At 41.9% G+C, this 24,979-nt stretch overlaps 2 protein-coding genes across 2 annotated transcripts; one reads left to right on the top strand and one right to left on the bottom strand.

The window, feature by feature from the left end:
* Positions 1–229: 229 nt before the first annotated feature.
* On the top strand, positions 230–24,712 carry ift140 (intraflagellar transport 140 homolog (Chlamydomonas)). The gene is made up of 30 exons (XM_084341578.1): positions 230–371; positions 790–953; positions 1,042–1,263; positions 1,476–1,597; positions 1,716–1,846; positions 2,328–2,503; positions 2,653–2,744; positions 2,834–2,940; positions 3,133–3,275; positions 3,387–3,590; positions 3,715–3,787; positions 3,926–4,017; positions 4,147–4,274; positions 4,435–4,552; positions 4,719–4,840; positions 5,042–5,177; positions 5,290–5,421; positions 5,974–6,215; positions 18,710–18,887; positions 19,291–19,481; positions 19,574–19,669; positions 19,765–19,897; positions 21,000–21,143; positions 21,372–21,500; positions 21,672–21,854; positions 21,957–22,160; positions 22,286–22,498; positions 22,983–23,149; positions 23,243–23,384; positions 23,557–24,712. Exons 2-30 carry the CDS (start codon positions 807–809, stop codon positions 23,734–23,736), a joined length of 4,347 nt encoding a protein of 1,448 aa, XP_084197704.1. The 5' UTR covers positions 230–371; positions 790–806; the 3' UTR covers positions 23,737–24,712.
* tmem204 (transmembrane protein 204) lies at positions 6,224–18,424 on the bottom strand. The gene is made up of 3 exons (XM_084341579.1): positions 16,663–18,424; positions 15,867–16,022; positions 6,224–10,865 (listed from the first exon to the last, which is right to left on the bottom strand). The coding sequence occupies exons 1-3, from the start codon at positions 16,940–16,942 to the stop codon at positions 10,621–10,623; spliced, it is 681 nt and encodes a 226-aa protein (XP_084197705.1). The 5' UTR covers positions 16,943–18,424; the 3' UTR covers positions 6,224–10,620.
* Positions 24,713–24,979: the final 267 nt, after the last annotated feature.

The following is a 24,979-nucleotide window of genomic DNA, read 5'->3' as shown; positions in this document are numbered from 1 at the left end:
AAAACCAGCATAGAAAGATTAAAACATGTAAATGTAAGTCAATGAAACTAAAATAACATTATTTTTTAAATTAACTTCATTTAACTTTACTTTTTTTAAATACAAAAAAAACAGACGTCCACATTATTCTGGCGAGATTAGCCTGCTGTCAACTGCTCGGCTTGTGCTCGTTGTTTTCCGGCCACGTTCGCTCTTTCCCGTAACTCCTCCTCCTGTCCAGCCTTCGAGTTGTCAGGGGCAACTAGGAGAGACGCTTCTCGATCACACAGGAGGCTAACCACACAGCAACCCTGGAAGTTACGGTCGATGTTTTGACTTATTCCGAGATTAAACGGCCTCGTCGGCGTTAACCTGACGAACACGGCAGCGAGGTCGGTCTTCTTCCTATTTCACCGGGAGGTTAACTTCATTTTGCTGTGGCGAGTACCAGCAATTGATGCTAACTTTGGCTAGCTTATCTAGCTTAGCTAATGTTAGCAGCTAAAGCTAATTTAACCATTAGTAACACAACACAACTAACGTTTGTGGGGGCTGAGAATGCAAGCTATTGCGGTGAAGCTCAGTTTAAGTCTGCATTGTGTATTTTTTACCCAGTAGTGAACTAGCTTGCTAAGTCAGTTAACGTTACATATAAAGTGAAATGATAACGTTACATGAGGAATCACAAGTAGCTAGGAATGGGACTGTGAACAGCACAACAAATGCAAAAACGTGAAAACAAACCATATAGCATATGTACATGTGGAGGATCACCAAACTCCCATCCACTGTTTCTTCTTTCCAATCCAGAGAGGAGCTCTGGGGACATGGCGGTGTACTTTGACCACCGTATTGAGGCCCCTGGAAGCAGTGGTGTGCCCTCTCAGTTGACCTGGCACCCTGCTCTTCCTGTCCTGGCTGTGGCCTCAAGCAGCCCCACCACTGGAGGCAATGTGGACCTCTACCTGCAGCAGGTACACACTGTGCCCCTCTGTGTGAATATCATTAAAAATCGCTTAATACTTAACAATGTTCGCACACTTCATCCTTGTCCACTTGCAGGGAGAGTATGTGGAGAGCTGCCATTTGGAGCGTCCTCACCAGCCCGCAGTGCTGCGCTGGCATCCCACAAAGCCACTGTTGGCACTAGGGTGGGAGAATGGAGAGGTAGTGCTGCTGACACACCCCTCCGGAGATCAAACAGGTCTTCCCAGCACACACACAGCCTGCATCACGCTGCTGGAGTGGAGTAGCTCTGGCAGCCGCTTGGTAACTGGTGATCAAGTGAGTGTGTTGCAATCACTGTATACTCTTGCTTATATCTACACACCGTATCAACATACTAATGCATTTATTGAATAGCGTGCATGATAAAGATGCTTTTTCTGGGAATACTTGCAAGACTGGATTATCAATGCAACACTTTTGGCACAACTTTCAATTTATCATTTCTTCTTAACGTACCGCATAAATAATGTGTGATTATTTAATGACAGACTGGAGCGCTTGCAGTATGGAAGGTAGACGCCAGAGGAAGACTTCAAAGTAACCCCCTTGTGAAGCATGATTACAACAAACCTCTGACTTGCTGCGTCTTCAGACCTGCCTCACCTGGAGAGTAAGTGAACAGCATCCAACGCTCTGAGTTGGTTATTGTTCTTTTGAACTCCTTGGCAGCGACACAATAATGAAACGAAGGCTGTGTTGCTAAAAGTGGGACCTAACTTATGTTGCAGCGATGTGGCAAAACTAGCCCGTGCATCAGTGAGCGGAGATGAGAGCGCTCTGGACATGTTCAGCTGGAAGGGTGCGCCTCTGAAGATGGGCCCACAGGAGGGCCTCGCATTCTACGTCAGTACTGCAGATGGTAAGATTTAGTCTTTTTGTTGTGTGCAACATTTTAACATTTTAAGTCAACTCCTGCCTTAAAGTGAGTATGCTTTCTTTTATAGTCTTTATTGGTGACCAGTGATTTTCAGCAATGACCATTCTCTCTGAGATGGCTCACAATCAGCCATAAAAAAAACTTTTGTGGTTTAAGATTATGTTTTACAATGCCAGTAACTCTCTTTTCAGCTCTGCGGTCTAAAACAGTGTGGCCAAAAGGAATCTAGAGAGAGCTGAGAGAGAATCTAACAGTCTTAATGAATATCATTTCATCCAGGCATAAATTTGGATGAATAAACCATGTTAAGCCATGTTACACTAATTTTTAGAAAAAAAAAACACTTCGGCAGAGTAGCAACCAAAAAAAAAACAAAAAAAACTCAGAAACACATGTGATAATGTTGTACTATGAGCTAATATCTTACTTTTTTCATCTTTAACTCTATGTGCCATGTTTATAGGAAAGGTCCATGGTGTGGATGATTATTGCAAGACAAGCACTCTTCTCAGTGTGGAGGGTGCAATAAAGAAACTTTTCTACCTTGAGAAAAGAGAGGCGCTCGCTGTGATCACAGAGACCATGATGTTGTCACAGTACACTCTCGGACCAGAGGGAGGAGCCCAGGAATTTATGAAGGTATACTAAAATCAACTGGTACAATTTATTTTTCATCTACTGAAGTGTTTTTAATGGCTTGTGTTTGTATTGGTAGATCACTGTAAAGGCCCCAGTGACTGTCTGAACTAAAACCCATGTTCGTTTGTGACCATGTTTTTTCATGACAGGTTAAGTTAAGCAGCAAGACCGGGCAGAACGTAGACATTGTCTGGACAGACAACAGCCTCCTCATCACAGCAACAGGAGAACATGTCATTAGGTCAGTCTACACACCCTGTTATACTGTATGTTCCCATTTTAAACTTAAAGCTGTGTGTGTCTGAATATCTGTTGCTTTTTATTTTTTAGGCTGTGGGACCTGGAGCGGGATGACAACTATGTTTTGCCTCTCGACGAGACTCTGGGGTTTGAGAGGGGAGAGATGATCAACTGTGTTTCATACTGTGCTGGAAAAGGTAACTGCAAAACATTTGTCTAATAGTGTGAGCAGTATAAAGTGCTGTTTTTTCTTTGAATTCCTGTGGATTTGTTGGTTTTAAGATGTTTTATTTCAAACCTTGATTGTCAAAATCAAACTATTGGTGTGCAAACTTGTTTCAAACCTCAGAAAGCCTCATTGCTGTTGTATAATGTTGCTTCCTTCCCAGAAATCTTGGCAGCTGGTACCAGCCATGGGCGCATAGCATTGTGGAGGATGGTGGTGCAGCCTGGCAGCAACAGAGGTGACACCAAGGCCCAGTGGAAGCTTCAGACGCCCACAGAGATACAGGGAAATGTTGTTCAGCTACAGGTACTGACTGGACCAGCATTAGGACTTGAAATTTGTTTTGTCAAATAATGTAATACAAACTTAACAACATCAATATGTGTATGTGAAGTTCACTTTGACCTTCCATTTCAGTGGGGCTCTAGCCTGAATCTGCTGGCGGCCAACAACTCAAACACAGTGCTGATCCTGTGTGAGCATGTGATGTCAGCCCACTTCAGCCAGCAGGTGGCAGCAGTGCAGCTCACACCGACCCAACTCAGCATCACTCAGTTCAGCACAGGAGCTCACCTCGCTCTGCAGTCTGACATACACATCAAGGGAGTTTGTGTTACCAAGGTGAGGAGCTGAGAAGTGGAGAGTGCATTTATAAAAGATACTCCTCTACAATGGTTTGGCCATGACGAGTAAAAAAACTCAAATTGATGTCATGGTAACTGGATGTGTGTTGTCAAACCTGCAGGATTCAGTGACAGTCTGGAGTGGCAAGCAGGTCACTGTGTATGAGCTTTCAGGGACAGTTCTTCGCAATACAGGTACAACACTTACACTAACTAAATGAACCAAACTGCGTCTTTTAGATGAAATATTTCAGAAACTGCACTGATTGTTCCAACCTTTATCCCCCCTTTCATTTGTAAAATTTCTCCACTTCTGTCTTCTCAACTTCCCAGGATCCTTTCCTTGTGATTCACACATTGTAGCTGTGCATGGAGAAAACCTCTACACTGTGGAGCCTAACAGGGTCCAGATTCGTACGCCACAGGTCTGTTGTCCCCCTATAGGACCTACTAACCAATATTCACTTAAACGCAGGGAAATGTGTCAAAAGTGGCATTTGTTGCCTTAAATTTGGTTCATTGTTGAGTGATCTTCTTTCCTCTTTTCTCTTCAGGGCACTGTGAAGCAGCTGCTGACCTTCTCCAAGGCAGAGGGCAACCCTGTACTACTCAGTGTGTGTCAGTCCTACCTGGTGGTAGGCACTGACACAGCGCACATCAGAGTCTTTGACCTCTCCCGAAGGTATGTTAACGTGGATGCTGTTTCACTTCCTTTAGTGAAAAATAGTAGTAAAATGATGACAGCTAGCTTCCATACGTAGTAAATTTCTGTTCATTGACAATTTCTCCATTAAAAGTACTTTTCTGTCCAACAGTGCTATTCTTACTATGTTTCTTTATAGAGATGCCAAAGCTCACTGCAGTGCTAAGAACCTGACTGACCAGATCGCCAATCTGGGAGCGCTGAGGTCGGTCAAATGTAACGCCAACGGCAGCCAAGTCAGCATCCTAATCTCTCAGGTAAATGGATAACACACACTGGTCATCCTCTTCTTTCTGAAAGCAATTTTTGAGAGCTGATACTAACATTTATTATAGAAGCCACAAGTACGTTCAGTATCTTCAAATGTGACCATGTTGTGTGAATATTTCTGTTAACTGAACTGTATGTAACCCCTCCTCTCAGGTTAATGGACGACCTGATCACAAAGTGTACTTTTATGACGTCGAGATGGACACTGTGACACACTTTGACTTCTTCATTGGCAGACCGTCCAGTGGTATCTCACAGCATGAAGAAAGTGAAAGGTAACTGCCACTGCTGTAGACTGCAGGGTTCGTCACTCAAAACAATGATTTGCATAAAAAATTGACTTTCGGTATTTTATCGGTATGTGTGATCTATTACACATTTATTACACTATTACGAACCTGTTATTTTGTATTCTTCCCGTGTAAAAGTTTCTCCTCTGGTTATCTCACACTGTACATGTCTTCTCTGTATTCCAGGCAGCAGTTTCAGGCGACAGAGCTCAGTGGTCGCTGCCCGGTGTCTCACTTCTGGGACGAGAGCGAACCTCGTCTTTTTGTTTGCGAGACGGTGCCGATCAGCTCCGAATCCTCATCAACTAACTTCTTGGATACGGTAAAGACTGCTCCTTAACCTTGAGATGCTCCTGTATAGATCTGCGCATGTGATTTAAAGTAAATTAAAAAGTAGTTTGATAGGTTGTTGTTGTTGTCTTCTTTCTGCTCAGACGGACGTGTCGGTGGTGACGCTCTTCTGTACGCAAGAGCATGGGCTCCTCCTGCAGGACTGCTATCCTAAACCTTCGGGCCTGCAGGCGCTTCTCGCTCTGGATGTGCCCTACTATTGTTTCAGCTGTAAGGTGAGAACACTCTGTTCTGCGCGTGTGTTGTCTCTTCAGCGGGGGGTTTAACTCTGGAAAGTTGAAGGCAGACTGTTTCATCTTGAGTTTTCTTAAATGTAGACATTTTTGTTTGCACCAATCATCACTGTTCTTGTGTGTTTGGTCTTACACACCAGCTTTTATTTCGGAGGGGGGGTGTCTTTCGACCAGAAGTAAGTGTCTGTCCCCTACAGTCTGTTCAGAAAGCTCCAGTATTGTGATTGTGTATGCCTTGTGCTGCATTCAAGCACCAATAAAGCAGCACAAGTGCATCCCTGAATTATCTAGATCTCACTATGCTGTGTCCAATTCCCATCCACCTTGACTTGAATAGATTTGTTTTGTGATGCTTCGTTGTTGTGTGGTTTGCTCTATTGCTATCCATTCTCCAAAGCCCTTGTTTTCCCCCATGATTTATCATATCACATTACCTTATATAATAATGATCATACTTTACAACATGCCTCATTCATTACTGACTGTGAATCACATGTTTACCAATCTCTCCTATCTGGTCTATCCCATCCTCAGCCCGGTGAGAGAGATCCAGGGTTGCCAGAGATTTCCACATCATCTGCACCTCCTCACCCGAGCCAGCAACCGAAGGGGTCGGCTGCCCAGTTCCCCCACATGGTGTCCAGGCGACCTCTCCGAGACTTTGTGGGCCTGGAGAACTGCGAGAAGGCCACCCGCGACGCCATGCTCAACTTCAGCTTCTACCTGACCATCGGCGATATGGACGAAGCTTTCAAGTCCATCAAGCTCATCAAGAGGTAAGGCAGTGGAGACGTGCAGGAGGGCACGCCCGCTGTGGGCACATCCCCCCTGTCTGATCGCTGTCATCACTCCTCCCAGCAGTCCTTTTCACAGGCGCTCTAGTTCAAAGGCTAATCAAAGGCCACAGGGATAGCATTGTTGCCGCAGCCTTGACGCTTCTCAGAATTCTCTACAATGGTTTGCAGTGGGAGAGCAGTAACTGATTGCTTTTGACAAACATCGAGAATGGGGCATTGTTGCCACTCTTGACTCCTCATCTCATTTGACGCCTTTGACTGTTGAGGTCAACATTGGGGGAAAACTACCACAATAGTTTAGTAGCCTTAACTTTGACATGCTCTCTGAAAGTCTGACAGGTGATCGAGGCTGAATGCTGCCCAAAGTTTTGTCTCGTTCCTAAGGAATAAGAACGCACCACTGTATTTGAATATAAGTCTAAGCTCAGCAGTTTGTGAATCATACCCTGATGCTATAATCGAATCAGATCCACCAGAGCATAACTTTTATTTGTTTGTATTAGCACATGAAATAGGATTTTAAACACAGGACATGATTAAGGACTTTTTCTGTGTCTGTGCTTTGGGAAGGAACTCTTCAATGTGTATATATGCGACTGTTTCTGTTAGTGTGCGGGTGTGTTCTGAAGGGATGTACTTTTCTAAACATACTGTGACTCACACACGCGCACATACAGACACACACCAGATCCCCCTGCCAGTTTGGTCCAAAAGGAGTGCCTTTCAATTCTTGCAAACATTGAATCAGGTCACTAAAAGGATGTGCGTGTCCGTTCCTCCGTGTATGTGTGTGTATGTGTGTGTCTTTTGGAAACGTATATGTAATTTCAGCAGAGATCTGATATTATCTTTGGCAGAATACGTGATTCAGAGCACTCGTTCTGAATTCTGCTGTGGTTTTGCTTGCGCACGTACAAACATGACACAAATGGGAAAATAGCATACCTCACCGGCCGGATATTCCAGAGGATTTAATTGAAGTGATGACAGATTCACTAAGTTCCTCATTGATGGCTATTTTTACTGCAGCTTCTTTTTTTTTTTAGATCTTTATTGTGTTCGATTCCCGCATATCTCCACCCACAGGAATATATATTTCCTGTCACATTCACCTGTATCTACTGGGACTTGTCTCTACGGTGCAGATTTGTAATTGAAAAAAGGTTCTCATAGTCTCATAGAGACTGGCTGGCGATCCAGAACTCACTTTTCCCATGAGTGCATTAAAGGGTCAGTTCACGCTAAATAAGACGTGTAACAAATATATATACAACCCCAAATCCAAAAACGTTGGGATGCTGTGTAAAATGTAAATACAAAGAGAATGCAATGATGACAAATTCTTCTTAATCATCTTTATTGTCTTTTGTGAATACACACTCATTCTGAATTTGACACCGCAAAATAAAAAAAATTATCTTTATCTCTGTGTAACATCACTAATTGTTGCAGTTTTGAAAGTAAAATTCTTTCCCATCCTTCCTTCATATACGACCTGAGTTGTTCAGGTTCCCTGTTGTCGTATTTTGCGCTTCATAATGCACCACACATTGTCAGTGGGTGACAAGCCTTGACTGAAGGCCAGACAGTCTGGTACCCACACTATTACTACTAGGGATCGACTGATTTTTTCAGGGCTGATGCCAGTATCAAATATTAATGCGCAAGTTGACCAATATTTTATATTTACAATACAAACAGAAATTGTAGTTTAAACATTTTGAGTAACCAGCGATGGAATGTAACTAAAATGTATTAAGGTACTGTACTGAAGCACAATTTTGAGGTACTTTACTCAAGTATATTCTATTTTCTTTTTATTTATTTGATAACTTTAGTTAATAGTTACTTTGCAGATTCAGATAACTCAGTTTTGAAAGGCTATTACTTGTGATGTGTAACCAATTAGATAGTGTTGTGGGGCGGGACATTGAATGGGACCACAGAGTGGTGGCTACAGACAGGAATTGGAAAAATGCTGATTATCGGCCCGCATAATCAGCCAGGCCGATAGATGGTCTATCCCTACTTACTAGGAAGCCATGCTGTTGTAACACATGCAGATTGTTTAATGATATTATGGATTATAATAACAAAAATGGTGACCTTCATCCCATCCTTGATTGAATGGCTGATCTTTTTCGAGGAAGCCTCTTTGATACCCAGCCATGATACGATTCGCCTGTTCCCAGTGAACCTGTTTACCTGTGGAATGTTCCAAAAAGGGTTTTTCTGAGCTCTCCACAACTCTCCCAGTTTTTTGTTGCCTCTGTCCCAACTAGTTTGAAACATGTTGCTGGCATCAAATTTAGAATAAGCATATATTTACAAAAACCAATAAAGTTAATGAGGTAAAACAATAAATATGTTGTCTTTGTACTGGTTTCAACTGAATATATGTCAAAAACGGTTAGCAGTTATTGCATTCTGTTTTATTTACGTTTTACACAGCATCTCAACTTGTGTGACAAATAAAATCCACTACCCAACTCTGATAATGGAACATGGCAGTACAAGATTTCTATATCAGAAGAAGCTAAACAATCCAGTCTCCGTGTATCAATGGGGCTTTACTCAGCGTTGTCCCTAAGTAGAGTAAATTGTGAAAATTTTCATTCACTTGATGCAAATCGGATACTCTCAGTATGAAAGTTCCCCTGCCTCCTGTAGCAGCCTGTCAGACACAGGTTGGAATGTCTTTATTCAGTCCAGACTGTGCTACTTCCTTTCATTCATGTTGTCCTTGACTTTAGGTGACATGCTGCAGGGTTATCTGCCTGTATGAATGCATGCCTTGTCTTACTGTCTTTTTGCCAGTGCATTTGCTATTTAAAAGTTAAACTCCCTGTTTCCATTAGGAACAAAAACACCTGCGGAAGTGTTCAGGGGTGAAGCACCAACTGATGATGTTGCAGTACATGTGACCCCCATGTACTTCACTGCTTGAAGCATAGAGTTCTTTTCTGCTGTTAGCCTTTTTATTGCACAAAATATTCATATTTATATTTCACCAGCAGTGAATTTTCTTTTGCCATGGTATCAAAAGAGATATTCAGTGAAATTTTAGAATTGTGGTCATGACAACCTTACTTTGATATATGGTCGAAAGGTCTGGAAAAAGTTAGTAAGTGAACCTTGCGTCAAGAATATCAGTCTTGAAAGTCTGTTGTTAAAAGTTAAACAGATGATACATGTTAGGCTCTGTGTAACATGAAGTTCTCTGTTGTCCATATGTTAGGTGTGGTGTTGGACACCAAAACAGCAGCAACAACAACGACCCTTGTGTTTGTATATTTACCAATAAATTTATTGAACTTAAATGATATATTATTATTTCAATGTGCCCCTATGCTTGGCAATGTGGAAGACCACACAGATAGCCTGGAGTTCTTTGCAGAAGTATGATATGGTCACAATATGATTACTACTACTAATGATAGCACTATTCTTTACACAACTATATTATATTAATTTAAGTATACATTATGTACCACAAGCGAGCAGAGTTTCATATGGAAAGCATCGTGAAAAATGAAAATGCAGTACATCGCCAAAACATTTGATCAATTTAACAAATGAAACAAAATCAGAACCGGTTCATTAATTGCAGGTAATTTGGCTTTTTTTATTTTCCTTTTTCAAGAGGAAAAATATTCTTGTGGCAATGACTCAGAGAGAGAATATTCCCTCCTGTCTTTCAGTAGGTACATTTTTATTTGATCCAAATATCACCTCTCATTGGCTGTTTTGAAATTTAATATCGTCAGTGATTTGGTTAAGCCAAATCCCCTCTGCCTTTACCTTGTTAGTTTACCTACTTACTTGCAACATATATTGTTAATATTAATAGGTATTAGAATTGTAATAAGCTTTAAATGGATGAAAACAATTATGAGGTATTCTGGTATTACATTTTCAACACCTTTCAAAATGTCCAATTTATAATTATGCAGGAGGCCGTTTAATAAGTGCACATAGAACAAAATAGGTCAAGTTCCAGCTTGATCTTTCTATAAGTAGGATGTTTCATATCAGACATTCCTAATTGCATATTTAGCTATGAATTAGCTCATCCAAGCATGAATAAATGAAACATCATACAATACTGAATATGTTTTCAAAGTTAAGGTCTGCTTTATGCAGAAATTTAAGTTAAATCTGTAACTTTTGTGCATTAAGCAGCGAAATAATTCTGATTTCTTTGTGTATGTTGGGAGAAGTTGTGAAATATAGAGTTTTTACAATTGCAGGTTCGTGTTAGTCCAGCTGATGTGGAGCCACAGGAATGTCCTCTTCTCTTGAGAGTCATACAGGAGGCTCCTAACTGGACCCAAACATGGATAGTTGAGAGTCCCGTCACTGTAGTCTGTTACTCCTCATTGGCTCAACAAGGCGACTCCACGTAGTCGTTGTCTAGACGCGGGTGGAAAGGAGATGCCAGTGAACGACTGATGATTATAACTCGAGGTGCAAGGCAGTCATCACGGCGATGTAAAATGTTCCAGATGAGCATGGCCGCGGCCATCGTGGCCAGCAGGCATGCTGCTATGTCCAAGTAGCAGGAGTAGGACAGGTGTGTGTAGGGCCCGATCCTGTAGAAGGTCACGAGTCCAATCACCAGCACAAAACCTGCAAAGGAGCACAGAGAGGAAAGGATTCAATCGGTGAACATGCGCTGCCATCCTGATTTATGGTTGAATCCATTTATGAAACTTTTAGCAATTTGTGGTTTGTGCGCTGCTGTGTCATGTTTTACATTAATACACATTTATTTACTTTTGTTTGCTACTGAAGAAGTAAAAGGAATAATTTCAGCCCTGTTGAAGTGAAACCAAGCTGCTTTAATGCAAACAGAAGGCAGGGGCCGAGTGTTCAATCCATTGTATCCGTGTATTATCAAGAGAATGTCCAGGGTCTACAGCCATGATAATGCATTAAGCTAAATGCTAAAATCAGCATGCTCACAATGACAATGATAATGCTAACTGTGCGTTCATGTGCTGTCGGAATTATCAGAAAAAGTTCAAATTCATGTGAATGCCCTCTCAAGTCGGAACAACAGTTTAGAAAGTCGGGGGAAAAAATGGTTACACAAATTCACAAAATCAGTAGAATTCATCCTCTGGGGATCATGAATGTTTGTGCACATTTCAAAGCAATCCCCCTAATAGTAGTTGATACGTTTCTGTCTGGACCGACAGACATTGTCATCCGTAGAGTGACGCCGCAATCATGGTTAAGAACTGGTCACAGCCTGTTTCTATTTTTAATTTCTTGGGTCTTCAGAAGACAGAATTTTAAAGGTACGGGTCAGTGAAAATGTATAATGTATAATGTAATTTAAAATGTCTGAGTGGCTTTTTGATATCCCACATGCTGACATTAAGGCATCCCTTTAGCCCTGTATTTTACAGTTCAGCGGGAGCTCTGTGTGGGGCCTTTGAATTTGGAAATCTGTTTCCTCCGGGGAAGAACTTCTGAGACCTCAGGATCAAAGTTCTGAATAGTGTAAAAATATCAGAGCATGAATATGTGCACGGGAGAGCCTTTGAGATGTTTTATCTCCTGATTTCTTTGATTCACAGTTGTTTAACTCACGCGATGAGGAACTCCTGTCTGCATGTGAGGGCCTTCAATTCCATGCTGTTTCTCTGATCTTTACTTTGTTTTATTGACATTATCTGCGGTAGGAAGTTATTCATTGTCTCCATAGGCCATGGCTTTCCTTATTCTTTAGTGCTGGAATGATAAGTCAATAATTTAATTAGTTGATCGAAAGAAAATGAGTGTCCAAATATTTTGATAATTGATCTCATGAGCAAAAATGTCAGACATTTGCTGGTTTCTAGCTTCTTAAATGTGAGGATCTGCTGCAGTTTGTCATCATTAATGATAGTAAACAAAGAGTCTTTGGGTTTTGGACTGTTGGTTGGACAAAAGAAGCGATTGAAGACGTCACTTTGGCCTCTGGGAATTTTTTTACATTCTATAGACTAAACTTTTAATTGATTAATCATGGGAATAACCAACAGAATAAACGATAATGAAGATAATTGTTAGTTGCAGCCCTAGTGTGTATAAAAATCCCACATATTTAAATGCTATGAAAGTACCCCCCGGTCCATCAGTCATTTACGGCATTCAGGTGCGGTCTGGAGCTGAGCAATGGTTTAACAATAACGTAGTCAGAAAATGTTGCCCCATCCTCAGTGGTATAAATACAGGGACCAAAAATAATCACTGGAAATATGGATGTTGGTGCTTTAGGATATGATTCAGTCAGTTTCCTGAAGCTGTCAGCAAGTTAATTTTATTTCTTTCTCCCTCTAAAGCATGGCCGTCATTGTTTTAAGTAAGGATGTGAATAATTGTGTCTATGTATCATCGCGTGTCTACCATAGTGTGTACGCTCAAGAATGCAACTGTTTGCTCAATCTCTTCATGTTTAACCTGTCTGGCTCCTTATCCAAGAAAATGAATAATCTCCTGTCCTCCAGGTTCCAGCCAGGGGTGGGCTGTGTGAACCTCTTTTTTTGGCACTGACTTATCAATCAAACTTCCTTCCTCTTCTTCCTCTTTCCATCCTTCCTTCCTTCCCACTCCTCCACACCCTAAGCTTCGAGGTTAATAAATTCGCTGGACATTTGACATGATCTGTCACAGAGAAAATCTAAACAATTCTTAACCTAAGGCCAGGTCTTGGAAATTCATTTAGCTGAGTTGTTTTCCTTAAGTGAGGAATGTCTTGGTTTGTTCTTAAAGGGCACATAATGATTGGAGAGACACGCCTGCCTGGGTGTATCTCTCAAGCCTTCATGACTCCCTTATTACTTGGAATCTGATGAGCCACAGACTTCTGGGAAGTTTGACTCCTTCATGAGCCAAATACGACAGATCAGAATTTAGCCTCACAGTTAAATTCGCAGTTCCTCAGAATCAAAAGAAACAATTAAGTGCATCTCAGAGAGCCTTGACCCGCAGTCACGGCATGTTAGAGCCGTGTCCATTCAGAAAACACATTCCAGGGGTAGATGACCAATATTGTGCTTTCATCCCCGGACCTGCCAACACTGCTGAGATATCACTGAATGGGACTGGATGTTGTTATTCCACAGTCGGCTTTCAATAACTGAGCATTTGGCACGATTGAAAATGAAAACACTCCAGAGAAAGAGAGTGATGGGTAAAAATATCTCCATTCATTCAGAGCCGAGGCCCATTCACTGAGTCAGTGGGGGAGGTCTTAAGTAGGAACAGGGAATTAATTACTGAATGGTTAAAGCCTGTACAGCTTTCTTTACTCAGAAATGTAGGCCCTTTTACTTGATACATTTATACAGTTATTTTGCTTCTTATTTAAGGCAACTAAATAACTTTCATTACTGGTGAATCTGACAGTTATTTTCTCTGTAAATTGATTAATTGTATAATTAGTAAAAACTGCTAATCTCAAATGCTTGCGTTCTGACCCGAGGGACGACGATGCCAGTCTGTTGATCGGTCCACCTCTTTGGCCCCGACTGAAATATACAACAACTAATTAATGGATTCCCATGAATTTTGGTAAAGATATTCATGGATGAATCTTAATGACTTAGGTGGTCATTTGTATGTCAAAGTTTGCACTTATCCAATGAAATATCTCAATCTGGCAGAGATGTTAATGGTTCCCAGACAGAGTATCCTAATAACTGTGGCATGATGTTGAGACAAATTAAATTTCTCAACATCTTTTGGATTTTGCTGAAATTTGGCATTCAACATTCATGTTTCCCTCATAGCCAATTGTGTGGCTGTAGACTCTCCGTTTTGTTGTTTCAAAAATGGCTGAAACGATGCAATCGGTCATCAAAATAGATTCCCATTATTAGGATTTCGGTCAATTGGATTAGTTGAATAATTCACAAATCATTTCAGGTGTAGATTTAAAGTTAATCCTTTTTTAACATGAACTATTTTGAACCACCAAACTATAACCATGAAAACTGCTGATGAGGACAGTCTGATACTGAAGTTGAAAGCCCTGGAAAGAGCTAAAAAACAAACGGACCTTAAGTTGGAATTTTATTAGTCAAACTAATCCTAGTTCTCTGTTTGTTTGTTTTAAACTCCCAAATGAAAAGACAGTTAAATAAATATAGAAACCACATTTACAAGCATAGCAGCACGACGAAGACCTCATTCATCTTAAATTGAGTGTTCTGTTTTTGTTTGGGGACATTCCATTTGCCAAGATATGTCATGACTGTATGTCACTCTTTGGTGACCATATATGGTAAGACAGTAAAAGAGCATTACTGTTCATGGATTTCAGAGAAATAAGTGTGTACTTTGTCACTACTGTTACTGAAGCCAACAATTATGAATCATCATGATTGTCATTGGTTATTGGGCCATTTTCTTTGCTTTACTTTAGTGAGATGAGTTCCTGCTAACTGAGGTTTGGCTGGTGGTGTCTAATATTAGAAAATACTGCTGTGATGGGTGGGTCCCAATCCTCTCACCAAGGCCTTCAGATAAAAGTCCTCATCACTGTGCTAAAGACGGCATCGACTGCTGCTGCTGCTGCTCTCGGACATTTTGTAAACACAGACTTAAAAGCTCGGCCAGCTTATCTAGACGGAGACAATTCCCACCCTGTTGTCACATGTACCACGGGACGTTTCTCTACCAAAACACACGATAAACACACAATCACAACACACGCACACAAAACCTGCATGCGCATAATCCCTCCTGCCAGCGCACACACAAACACACAGTCCCTGTCGAAAACTGTCTTTCCCGTCCGTTCCCCCCTCCCCTCTTTTTCCTTCTTCAGCTCGGGGGTTTGCATAACAGGTAGTCACAGACATTTCCTCGTCCTGAGCAGGGATATCCTGGCGCCCGACAGTCGCTCCCTGGCTCGCTGCAACTCTGGCCCATGGATTCTGGACTGGGACTAAATTTAGACCCAAAGCAGACCCCCTTCATGCCGCTCTGCCACAATGATACCAACCGACTGAGTGACCACTGCGCACACAACACACTTCCTCAGCAGGGGCACTGGGACAGGCCATACCAGCCAGCACTTAATGTGACACAGTGGGGTGGACAGATGGATGGGTGTTGGTTGTAGAGGAGGTTTGTCAGCATGGCTGCTCTTAGTTGTGTCTCGTGCTAATTAATCCTTAGGATGGCCCTCTTTCTCTTCCTGGTTTCTTATTCTCCCCATCTTTATTTTGTTGGTACAGAGAAAAAAGTATAAACACATTGAATAAGACCTTATTCGGTATGTTTATACTTTTTTCTCTGTACACTTAAATCAAACAGAGATTTCAACTATGTTTAATTGAAGACAGGTAGGAATAAAATGATGATTTTAAAGTAGTAAAGTCCACTAGTCAGATTTCACCTACATTATCTACATTTATCATGGGTTTAAACTTATATTAGGTAAAAAATATGCATTTTTAAAATACATTTCACTGAGCAAACTCAAAGCAAGAGGTCAGCCAGTCTAGCTCCCCCTCCCTGTGATTTTACCCCCTCTCTTTGGCACTGCACCAGAGAGCATGTGAACTTTACTCTGCAGCCTCTTTTTTCCCTTGTCATGAACACAGTACATTGCATAGAAGTGCTCATACTCACTGGCTAGCTGGAAGAGTGCAGCAATGGCCTCCTCCCACCACTGGGATTCCTGTGTGATGAAGGGTAGCTCCACCAGGCCAAGAAGGAAGATCAGCTGACCAACAGTCAGGGCCACGGTCGCCATCAGGTTACATGCCCGCATCATGTCAAACTGCACTTGAGGGACCAGATGAAGAGCTGTGTCATTTTTCTGCACTACAGTCAAAATGCATTAATTGGACGTGCATGACGAGTCAGGTTGAGTCTAAATTCGTCTCAATGTTTGCGCAACACAAAACTTCGAAAGCACGTCTTTGTCTGACATCAGTAGGCATTGCTGCCCATTGTGTACAGTAAAGCTGGCCAAAGGGCTGTCAGCGTTTCCCACGCTTGTTCTTGAATGAAAATATCTCAATGGAGCTTAATTTAGCAAAGCACACTAATGCTCCACAACTCTGACTCACCCTGATAACATTTACACTCAAAACATGTCAGGAGCACGAAAAGCTCAACAAAAAAAGAAGATGTATTTGGCTTTGACATAAATAACAATAAATTATTGGTTGGGTGCCATGTGCTGCTGTTTACACTAATACATCAGTGTATTAGTGTCAGCGACTGCACTGTTGTTTGAATCACGTTGATCTGTTGTCTTCAATCTTCATACATGTTGGAAAATACCAATCAATCCATCAACCAGTGTGATGATTAACACATTAGTCACCTTGAAGTTTGTTAATCCTGAAATGTTCTACATTTTTAGTATTAAAAACTAGCATTCAAACATTTGAGTAGGAAAGCAAGCATAAAAACTTACATTTGACAGTGCTGCGGGATTCTTGGTAGCCTGCATCGTCAGAGCCCCATCCCAGGCTTACGCACTGCCTCTGCGTCCCCTGCCCTCTTCTCCCAACCTGGAGATCGTCGCGGCCCCTTTCCCCACCTGTGGGGCACATCCTCCACAGTCCCACGCTCCGCTTGCGTCCGTCCTCCAGCGCCTGCAGGACCCAGCTGGGTGTGAAGGCTGCAACATTGTTTAAGACTAGGGACAGCAGGGCTACTGCCACCGCCGCCGCCACTAGCCTCTGCACAGCCATACGACGCCCGCCGCCGCGCGCCACCTCTCCTCCTCCCTCGTGCCCCTCCTCTGTCCCCTGTTCCTCCTCAGTGTCCTGCCCGCTCCCTTGCCTCTCCTCCAGGGCACCAGCAGTGCTCTGGGCCCCCTGGCTCCTCTCCACCTCCACCTCCTCCTCCAGCTGTTAGCGAGTGTTGCCCCAGCTCACACGGAGGTGGAATTGACAAGAGTGTTGTCTTGAGACTTAGCTAAAGGACATCTCCATTCATCCTCATTCAGGAGTTGGTTGTTGTCGTCGCAGCAGATCCTTAGCCCTCCTCCTCAGACAGCACTGCGGGTACGCCGGGGTTAATCCAACTGGCACCTAGGTCCATTCCACTGGCTCTGGCTGGCTGCAGCTTGACTATTGGATCTTGGTCCTTGCTTGGTTTTCTCCCTGCTTTTATCTTTATCTTCTCCTTTTTTTATTGCATTGACTTCTTTGTGTGCATCTGTGTAGGCAGTAGATTGTTTTTCTGGTTTCTTGTCTTTTCGTCTTCTCTCCAGCCACTTCACGTTTCCTTCGGATGAGTACAGATGCAAATATGTGCAGTTTCTAAGGACGATGTTGCTCTGAGCTGACTCACCAGTGGCTTGACTGAGGTTTACGCTCAATTAGAAGACTGCCTGACTGGAGAACAAGAAGTCCTTTAACCCACCTCCTTTTGCTTCTCTCTGTCCTTCCCTCTCTCTCCCTCGCTCTGTTTCTCTGCAAATCCTTAAAGGTCAGAGTTGAAATGTGGGGGAGCTGCTGTTCGTCCTGGTCCGAGACATCAGTTCGCAACTTTTAACAAGCTCCCTCCTTCATGATCACTTTAAATGTGTGTGTGTCAGTGTGTTTGTGTGCGAGAATGTCCAAAAGACCCCCTTCTTAGACGTCACGGTTGTGTATTCTTTTGTCTGGAGCCCAGGGGGCGTTCGCTAAAGTCCTCTCTCTCTCTCCTGTGCGCAACAAACATATTGGCTGCCACACTCAGCCCAGCAACAGGATGTGTTTCCTGAGAGGAAAAGAGGATGGGAAGAGAGGCCAAATGTAGACCTGTTCCTTCTCTTGTCTTTCCTTTTTGGGCTCTCTAGATCTTGCCGCTCTGTGCGGCAGAAAGCTCTGTTTTTCTCAGCGTTGTAAAGTATTTCACTTTTGGTTTCAGGGTCGGTTTTCTGTTACCATGTAGAGCAAGATTTTGGCTACGCTTGCTTTCTTTTTCTTCACTTGGCCTCCGTTCCCCCTCTTATGGCAGGGCCCCTAAAGATTTGGGGTATTTCCTGTTGCCTAACTTTAATAAACAGCCCACATCTGTATCAGCTAAAGCAAGGAGGAGGGCGGGTACGCAAATAGAGACCAGATGGCTGTGGAATCTTAAATTTGGAATTGAAGCAAAAAAGAAAAGGGGGCAGAGGGAGTGATTTACGTCAGCAGGACAAAGGGAAAAAAAGGAAAGACAGCAAAAGAAAATCACGCCTCTCGCTCTGAGTTAAAGTCCTGCACACATTCTTGTATCTTATAAATAGTGTGTGTATATGCAGGAGATTATTTTCTTCTTGTTAAAATGATACTACCGTACTAGAGGTCTGGTTAGTGAGACCCAAAGGTGCCTGCATATTTGTCACCATTTTCACATGTATACTAAGGACAAAACTGTGAATAACTGTATGTACGTTTGTTTAACTGTTTTCACTGTTGAATAATGAGACACCAATGCAGTGATTACACATAACCCCTACAAACAAGCCTTTTCTCTTCTCTCTGTAGTAAAGCGGTATGGGAAAACATGGCACGGATGTGTGTGAAAACCCGCCGGCTGGATGTGGCACGCGTGTGCCTTGGGAATATGGGAAATGCCAGGGCAGCGAAAGCACTGAAGGAGGCGGAGGCTGAGCCGGAGCCAGAAGCCCAAGTGGCCATGTTGGCCATTCAGCTCGGCATGCTGGTGAGATATTCAAGTATTAGAGGACTTAAAGACAATCTTGGAAAGTTTATTCATCTGTTTTTGGGAATAAAGTGACCTTCATGTCGATTTAGTGATGTACTATTCTTTCTTTCACTCAGAGAAAACCATGATACATAAAAAAAAATAAACAAAGTAGACAATGCAATAGAGAAAATACAAGCTAACAACACCTTTAAAGGCCATCATCACTCCAGATCATGAAACCCATCAAGAGGACATTTTTCTCTTCTTCATAAATAACCCTAAAACTGTAGTCCAACTTAATGCCACATCCTTTGGCCACAAATAACATGGCCTCTTTTTTACCTCTAAGCATTGCACCACACAGACCGTGGGACTTTCCTGACTTATCTTTCCATCATCGTTTCCTGTCCTCCCATAGGAAGATGCAGAGAAGTTGTACAAGTGCTGTCAGCGCTATGACCTGCTGAACAACTTCTATCAGGCTTCTGGCCAATGGCAGCAAGCTTTGGAAACAGCGGAGAACCGTGATCGCATCCACCTACGCACCACCTACTACAATTATGCCAAATATCTGGAGTCCATGGGCGACAAGACCCGTGCCCTTGCATAGTAAGACAGAATCCGTTCTGTGTTTATCTTAAATGTTTGAGGGGCAAAATTACCGTGGGAACAAAGTTTGATTGTCAGCCTTTTTGTTCCAGTTATGAGAATTCAGACACACACAGAGTCGAAGTGCCCAGAATGCTGCAGGATGACACGCCGTCTCTAGAGATCTACGTTAACAAAATGAAAGACAAGTAAGTTTCTCTTTATGATAAAAAGCCCCTTTCATACCACAATACTCACTGTATAGTCATACACTAAGCTCCATTTAAACATCTTACCCATCCAGGAACATCTATAAGTGGTGGGCCCAGTACCTGGAGAGCCAGTCAGACATGGATTCAGCTCTGCGTTACTATGATTGTGCCCAGGATTACCTCTCCCTGGTTCGAGTCCACTGCTACATGGGGAACATTCAGAAGGTGAATAATACAATGAAACATTTATATTGTTTTCAACACTTGATATTAAAGGGGCAATATGTAAGAATTCAGTTAAAAACATTTAATAATAAAAACAGAATGCGAAGAAATAACAGTTTTGACGTTTATTTATTATGTTGCAAAGATGTTCGCGTGCTAACCACCTAGCCCCAGCCCATCCTGGTCCAAAGGTCCTGTGCTAGCCGTGTAAACACCAACACACATCTGGTCCCAGAGCTCCCAGTCCAGACCGCTAGCTGCATGGCTAAACTGAGCTAACCGAGCTAACTAGCTAATTAACTAGTAACTAGAGAAGCTTTTGCCCATGATTTACAATCTTAATATGCTTTGCTCAGTATGGGCCATATAAGAAAATTCTCCCTTGATTACACTTAGTAAATATGGTCTATTCTTAAGTAACAAAATATAAAATGACAAGCGTTAGTAGTGCAAGACCTCACTTTAGAATGTGCAACATACTCTGGGTTATAAATAGTTAACAAAAGCAATAGTGAGAGTTATAGTTATTTGGACCATACTAGGCAAAGCATCGGCGCATCAAGCATTGTAATTGTACAACAACTTCCTTAGTTACTATCAATAAGCAGTGTTTACGAGGTTATAGAGGGAAAACCCTTCATTAATGATGAGGTAGCAGCTGTAGACTGTAGTCATGCAAAATAAGGCATTAATAAATGCTTTATAATGAATAATCAAGAGCCAGTATGCTACTTAGATGCATGCTAATAAGCAACTACTTAATGTAGTAACACTTTATATTAACCCTCATTAATAAATGGTAAATTTGTAGTCAATAAAAATGTAGCTAATGTTTATTTCACTGTAAACAAACAGTGAAAAAAAAGCAATGAAATTGTGTGTCATTGAGTGTTACCCTTCTTATATGTGCAGCACATGGGAAATTTGCTCTTTTTCAAGTATAGTAAAATAGTTTTGAAACAAGAGCCCTCCATAGGGATTTAATCCTCATTGATTGCTCTTCAGAATACGTAGCTGTGTATTGCAGTAGTGAAGATACAGCAAAATTATTGTTATAGTGAGTTTTTCATAGGTGTGATTTTGTACTTAATTATTTTACCAGGCATCTGAGATAGCCAATGACACAGGCGACAGGGCAGCGTCATACCACCTGGCCAGACACTATGAGGGCCATGATGACATCAAACAGGCCGTCCACTTCTACACACGAGCCCAGGCCTACAACAATGCCATACGCCTTTGTAAGGTAAAGTCCTCCACTGTGTACTTTTCTGCTCATTCTTAGTTGGTTATCTCTGTGAATACCCAACAGACAGGTTATTTATGAATCATTATTGATCATGATATTCATCGGCAGAAATGTGACATTTCATCCTAAATCATTGAAACAAGACTGTATTCTTTCCACGTGTTCCTTCATTGTTATTGCTGTGCTTTGGTCTCTCAGTGAGTTGGTTGATTTGTGTCCAAACAGGAGAATGGTCTGGACGACCAGCTGATGAACCTGGCTCTGCTCAGCAACCCAGAGGACATGATGGAGGCTGCCTGTTACTATGAGGAGAAAGGCACCCACATGGACCGAGCTGTCGAGCTCTACCACAAGGTCCCAGCTAATTTTAACTTTTTTCTTAATGACTGCTCTTATTGGTGCATTCTTAAACACTCCACAAGGGGGCAGCATCGCACCATATATTTATCCTGAACAAATGCTGATGGGGTTAGGGTTATGTTGTGTGACAGCAGTATGCTTTTTTTGCCATCTTCTCCACTGTAGGCTGGTTACGTCTCCAAAGCTCTGGAGTTGGCCTTTGCCACCCAACAGTTCGCTATACTTCAGATGATCGCCGAGGATCTGAACGAGAACTCGGACCCAGCCCTCCTGGCACGCTGCTCCGACTTCTTCATCACACATTCCCAGTATGATAAGGCTGTGGAGTTACTAGTAGCAGCCAAGAAGGTAGGCTGTTTGTGAAACATCCTCACCTATACATTGCAAATATCAGTTAAGATGTGCAAACTTATGTGTGTTTCTTCATTTGCCTGTGTACATGAACAAAAGTACCATCAAGCCCTGGAGTTGTGTGTGACCCAGAACTTGACCATCACAGAGGAACTTGCAGAGAGGATGACTGTGACTGATTCAAAAGATTTATCTGAAGAGGCCCGGAAGGAGCTGCTGGAGAGGATAGCTGACTGCTGCATGCGTCAGGGCAATTACCACCTGGCTACCAAGAAATATACACAGGCGGGCAACAAGCTCAAGGTAATACTGTGATATGTGGTAGACCTATATTGATTCTCTGCAAGCTTAGAGCATCTTGCAGGTATGTGCATGCGAGTTAAAAATGACAGTGTTAGACCATAAAAACGTTTATCTTTCTCCAACAGGCCATGAGGGCACTCCTGAAGTCAGGCGACACAGAGAAAATCATATTCTTCGCCAATGTTTCTCGCCAGAAGGAGCTTTTCATCATGGCCGCCAACTACCTCCAGTCTCTGGACTGGCGAAATAATCCAGAGACCTTAAAGACAATCATTGGTTTCTACACTAAAGGCAGGGCACTGGACCTGCTTGCTGGCTTCTATGAAGCCTGTGCTCAGGTAGAGTAATACGCCATACAATACATCTAATCATCTGTCCATTTCATGATGTTTATTATTAGTACTTTGTGGTTATGATTTAACAATAATCATTTTTGAAGATCTTAGTTAAATTAAGGACCTTAAATAACTACAAGCATTTTATCTAGGAAAAATGTTACTTTGAAATTGTTGCAACTGTAAAGAGGAACTATGTCGTTTCCAGAGAATATATTATATTTACATACAATGTTAATGATGTACTAATACAAACTCTTATGTAAATATTTATGTTTCCCATAACTGAATAAACAAGCTGTTCTCAGAGGAAAATAAGGTCCCCAGAACACTGTTTGAAGCTAGAAAGGTGGCAAACCTTTTTTCTCGGGGTTCTTTCAAATAGCCTATTTGTTTTTATGAAATATGATTTGGGACAATTTAAGGGAGAAGATACTATGTTAAAATACTCAGTACACAAAGTTTCATTTTGTTTACCATTGTGAAGGTGGAGATTGACGATTACCAGAACTATGAAAAGGCTCTAGATGCTTTGACTGAGGCTTTCAAGTGCGTCTCAAAAGCAAAGGACTCTTCAGCTGGACAGCAGGAAGCAAGACTGGCTGACCTGCAGCACAAAATCACCCTAATCAAGAAGTTTGTCCACGCACGCAGGTAATAATGTAACTCACATTAATAAAAAATAATTTTCTCCTTTTCCGATTTCTTTAATGTCCTTTACTGCCCAAACTTTGTCTTTCTCTGAAGGTTGTACGCAGAGGATGCTGGTGAGGCCGTGCGGTTATGCGAAACCTTGCTGGAGGAGCCAGAGTTGGACCCTGCTGTCAGGATTGGAGACGCATTTGGTTTCCTAGTGGAGCACCACTGTCAGCAAGGCAACTTTCAAGTGGTGACTATCATTTTTCTAGCTTTTTTTATCAGGGGAAATGAAGCTTTGGTAAAAGAAAACTTCTGCATCCTGTTAAAAAAAGTTCATGTATCAAGATTCACGACTTGCAACTCTCAAAAAGTCCTCAGACAAACACTTAGCTCTTTATCTTCTTTCCCTCTGTCTTCTCCAGGCCTACCGTAAGCTGGAGGAGCTCCAGAAGCTTTTGCCATCGCAGAATGTGCGGTACTATGTGAGCCAGGCCAGCCTCGAGGCCCTGCAAAAAGAGATTGGTATCCCTATGGAACGTGGTGACCGCAGGCAAAGTCTGAAGGAAGAGGATGAAGTGGAGGAGGACTTAAATGTGTCTTAAGTCTCACTGATGACTTTTATTTTGTTGAACAATATAATATATTTTCATATATTTAGATTCCTTTTTTGTGTGTATGAAGGGTCTGCATTTTCAAGCTCCTGAATATGCAGAGTCTGCACTTTCTCGGACCGGGTATGACTGTGCAGTTGGTTCTGCGCAAAAACAGCAACACGATATGCGTCGGAGTTATCAGCAGAAGTCACGCTGGTACAAATGAGCAATAGAAGGCACTTCATTATCACACAGTGGACGAGCACTGTGGAACAAAGGCAGAAGAGATGGAAAGAAAGAAAGCAACCAACAATAAGACCACATGAGGTTATTGAAAATCTTCCACATTCATTAAGTTGAAACGCGAGGACGTCTCCTACCTCAGAAAACTATATATTTGACCTGCAAGACAAGAAGGGATCAACACTAGAAACTCTAATTGTTGAGCTTTGATATATCAATGGCGGACATTCACATGGATTTAAACAATCTTAAAAATCTAGCATTCATTCAGATATTCAGAGGAGCTTATTAATTCTAATAAATATCACCCTATTTTTCAAAAATGTTGAATCAAGTCATCTTTAACCTGTATGATCTGCAATAGAGGGTAAAAAAATTTTGTTGGTTAATGCAGCTTTGTTCTGTTGTCAGTCCTGGATTGACTTAACAGCTGGTTTTCATGCAGAACGGTACAGATTGATGATACAATTTATTGCCTTTGAGCTGACTTTTTATATCTAAGTTTGCTGTTTGTTATAGATTCACTCTCAGATTTGATGTGGTTTACATGCATTTGGTACAATGTATTTTTTTATTCAGTTGATGTATTAATTGTAAGTGTCCTGTCAGTGTCAAAAGTCCTATCTGTGTAAAGCATTTTGCAGCTATTTTTATACTTAGCACATGATAATGTGAATTTCACATGACAATACATTGTTCCTATCTCTTGTACGGTTCCTATAATAAAACATTTTTAAAATCACACTATGGCCTGAAAGGTTTTTAAAACAATAGGGGTAATCATAATGATTTTGCTGTGATAAACTGTGAACACATTTGAACAGCTCATACAGCAGCTGTCCCAACTATAGGCACAAGATGGCGCCGCTGTCAATGACATTGCAGTGGCTCGAATGTATTTTACAGGAAAGAGGCTCTTGAAGCTAGTTAGCTGAAATAATAGACTGCTAAATCACATATAGTAAAGAATAACTTAATGTAGCAGTTAGAGGTTCCCCCATTTTTATGA

This window comes from Pagrus pagrus, assembly GCF_965226575.1.
Source record: "Pagrus pagrus genome assembly, chromosome: 21".
NCBI classification, from domain to species: Eukaryota; Metazoa; Chordata; class Actinopteri; order Spariformes; family Sparidae; genus Pagrus; species Pagrus pagrus.
Note: the sequence above shows the minus strand (reverse complement) of the source record. Positions and strands in the feature narration are given on the sequence as shown.

What these genes read in the sequence shown, in the direction of transcription:
- ift140 (XM_084341578.1), top strand. Translation starts at nt 807, where the DNA reads ATGGCGGTGTACTTTGACCACCGTATTGAGGCCCCTGGAAGCAGTGGT. An exon ending in GTTAACAAAATGAAAGACAA is followed by an intron (nt 19,670 to 19,764) that starts GTAAGTTTCTCT and finishes TTACCCATCCAG; the next exon opens with GAACATCTATAAGTGGTGGG. An exon ending in CTGTCGAGCTCTACCACAAG is followed by an intron (nt 21,501 to 21,671) that starts GTCCCAGCTAAT and finishes TCTCCACTGTAG; the next exon opens with GCTGGTTACGTCTCCAAAGC.
- tmem204 (XM_084341579.1), bottom strand. Translation starts at nt 16,942, where the DNA reads ATGGCTGTGCAGAGGCTAGTGGCGGCGGCGGTGGCAGTAGCCCTGCTG. An exon ending in ATCCCGCAGCACTGTCAAAT is followed by an intron (nt 16,023 to 16,662) that starts GTAAGTTTTTAT and finishes TGGTCCCTCAAG; the next exon opens with TGCAGTTTGACATGATGCGG. An exon ending in TGCACTCTTCCAGCTAGCCA is followed by an intron (nt 10,866 to 15,866) that starts GTGAGTATGAGC and finishes GCTCCTTTGCAG; the next exon opens with GTTTTGTGCTGGTGATTGGA.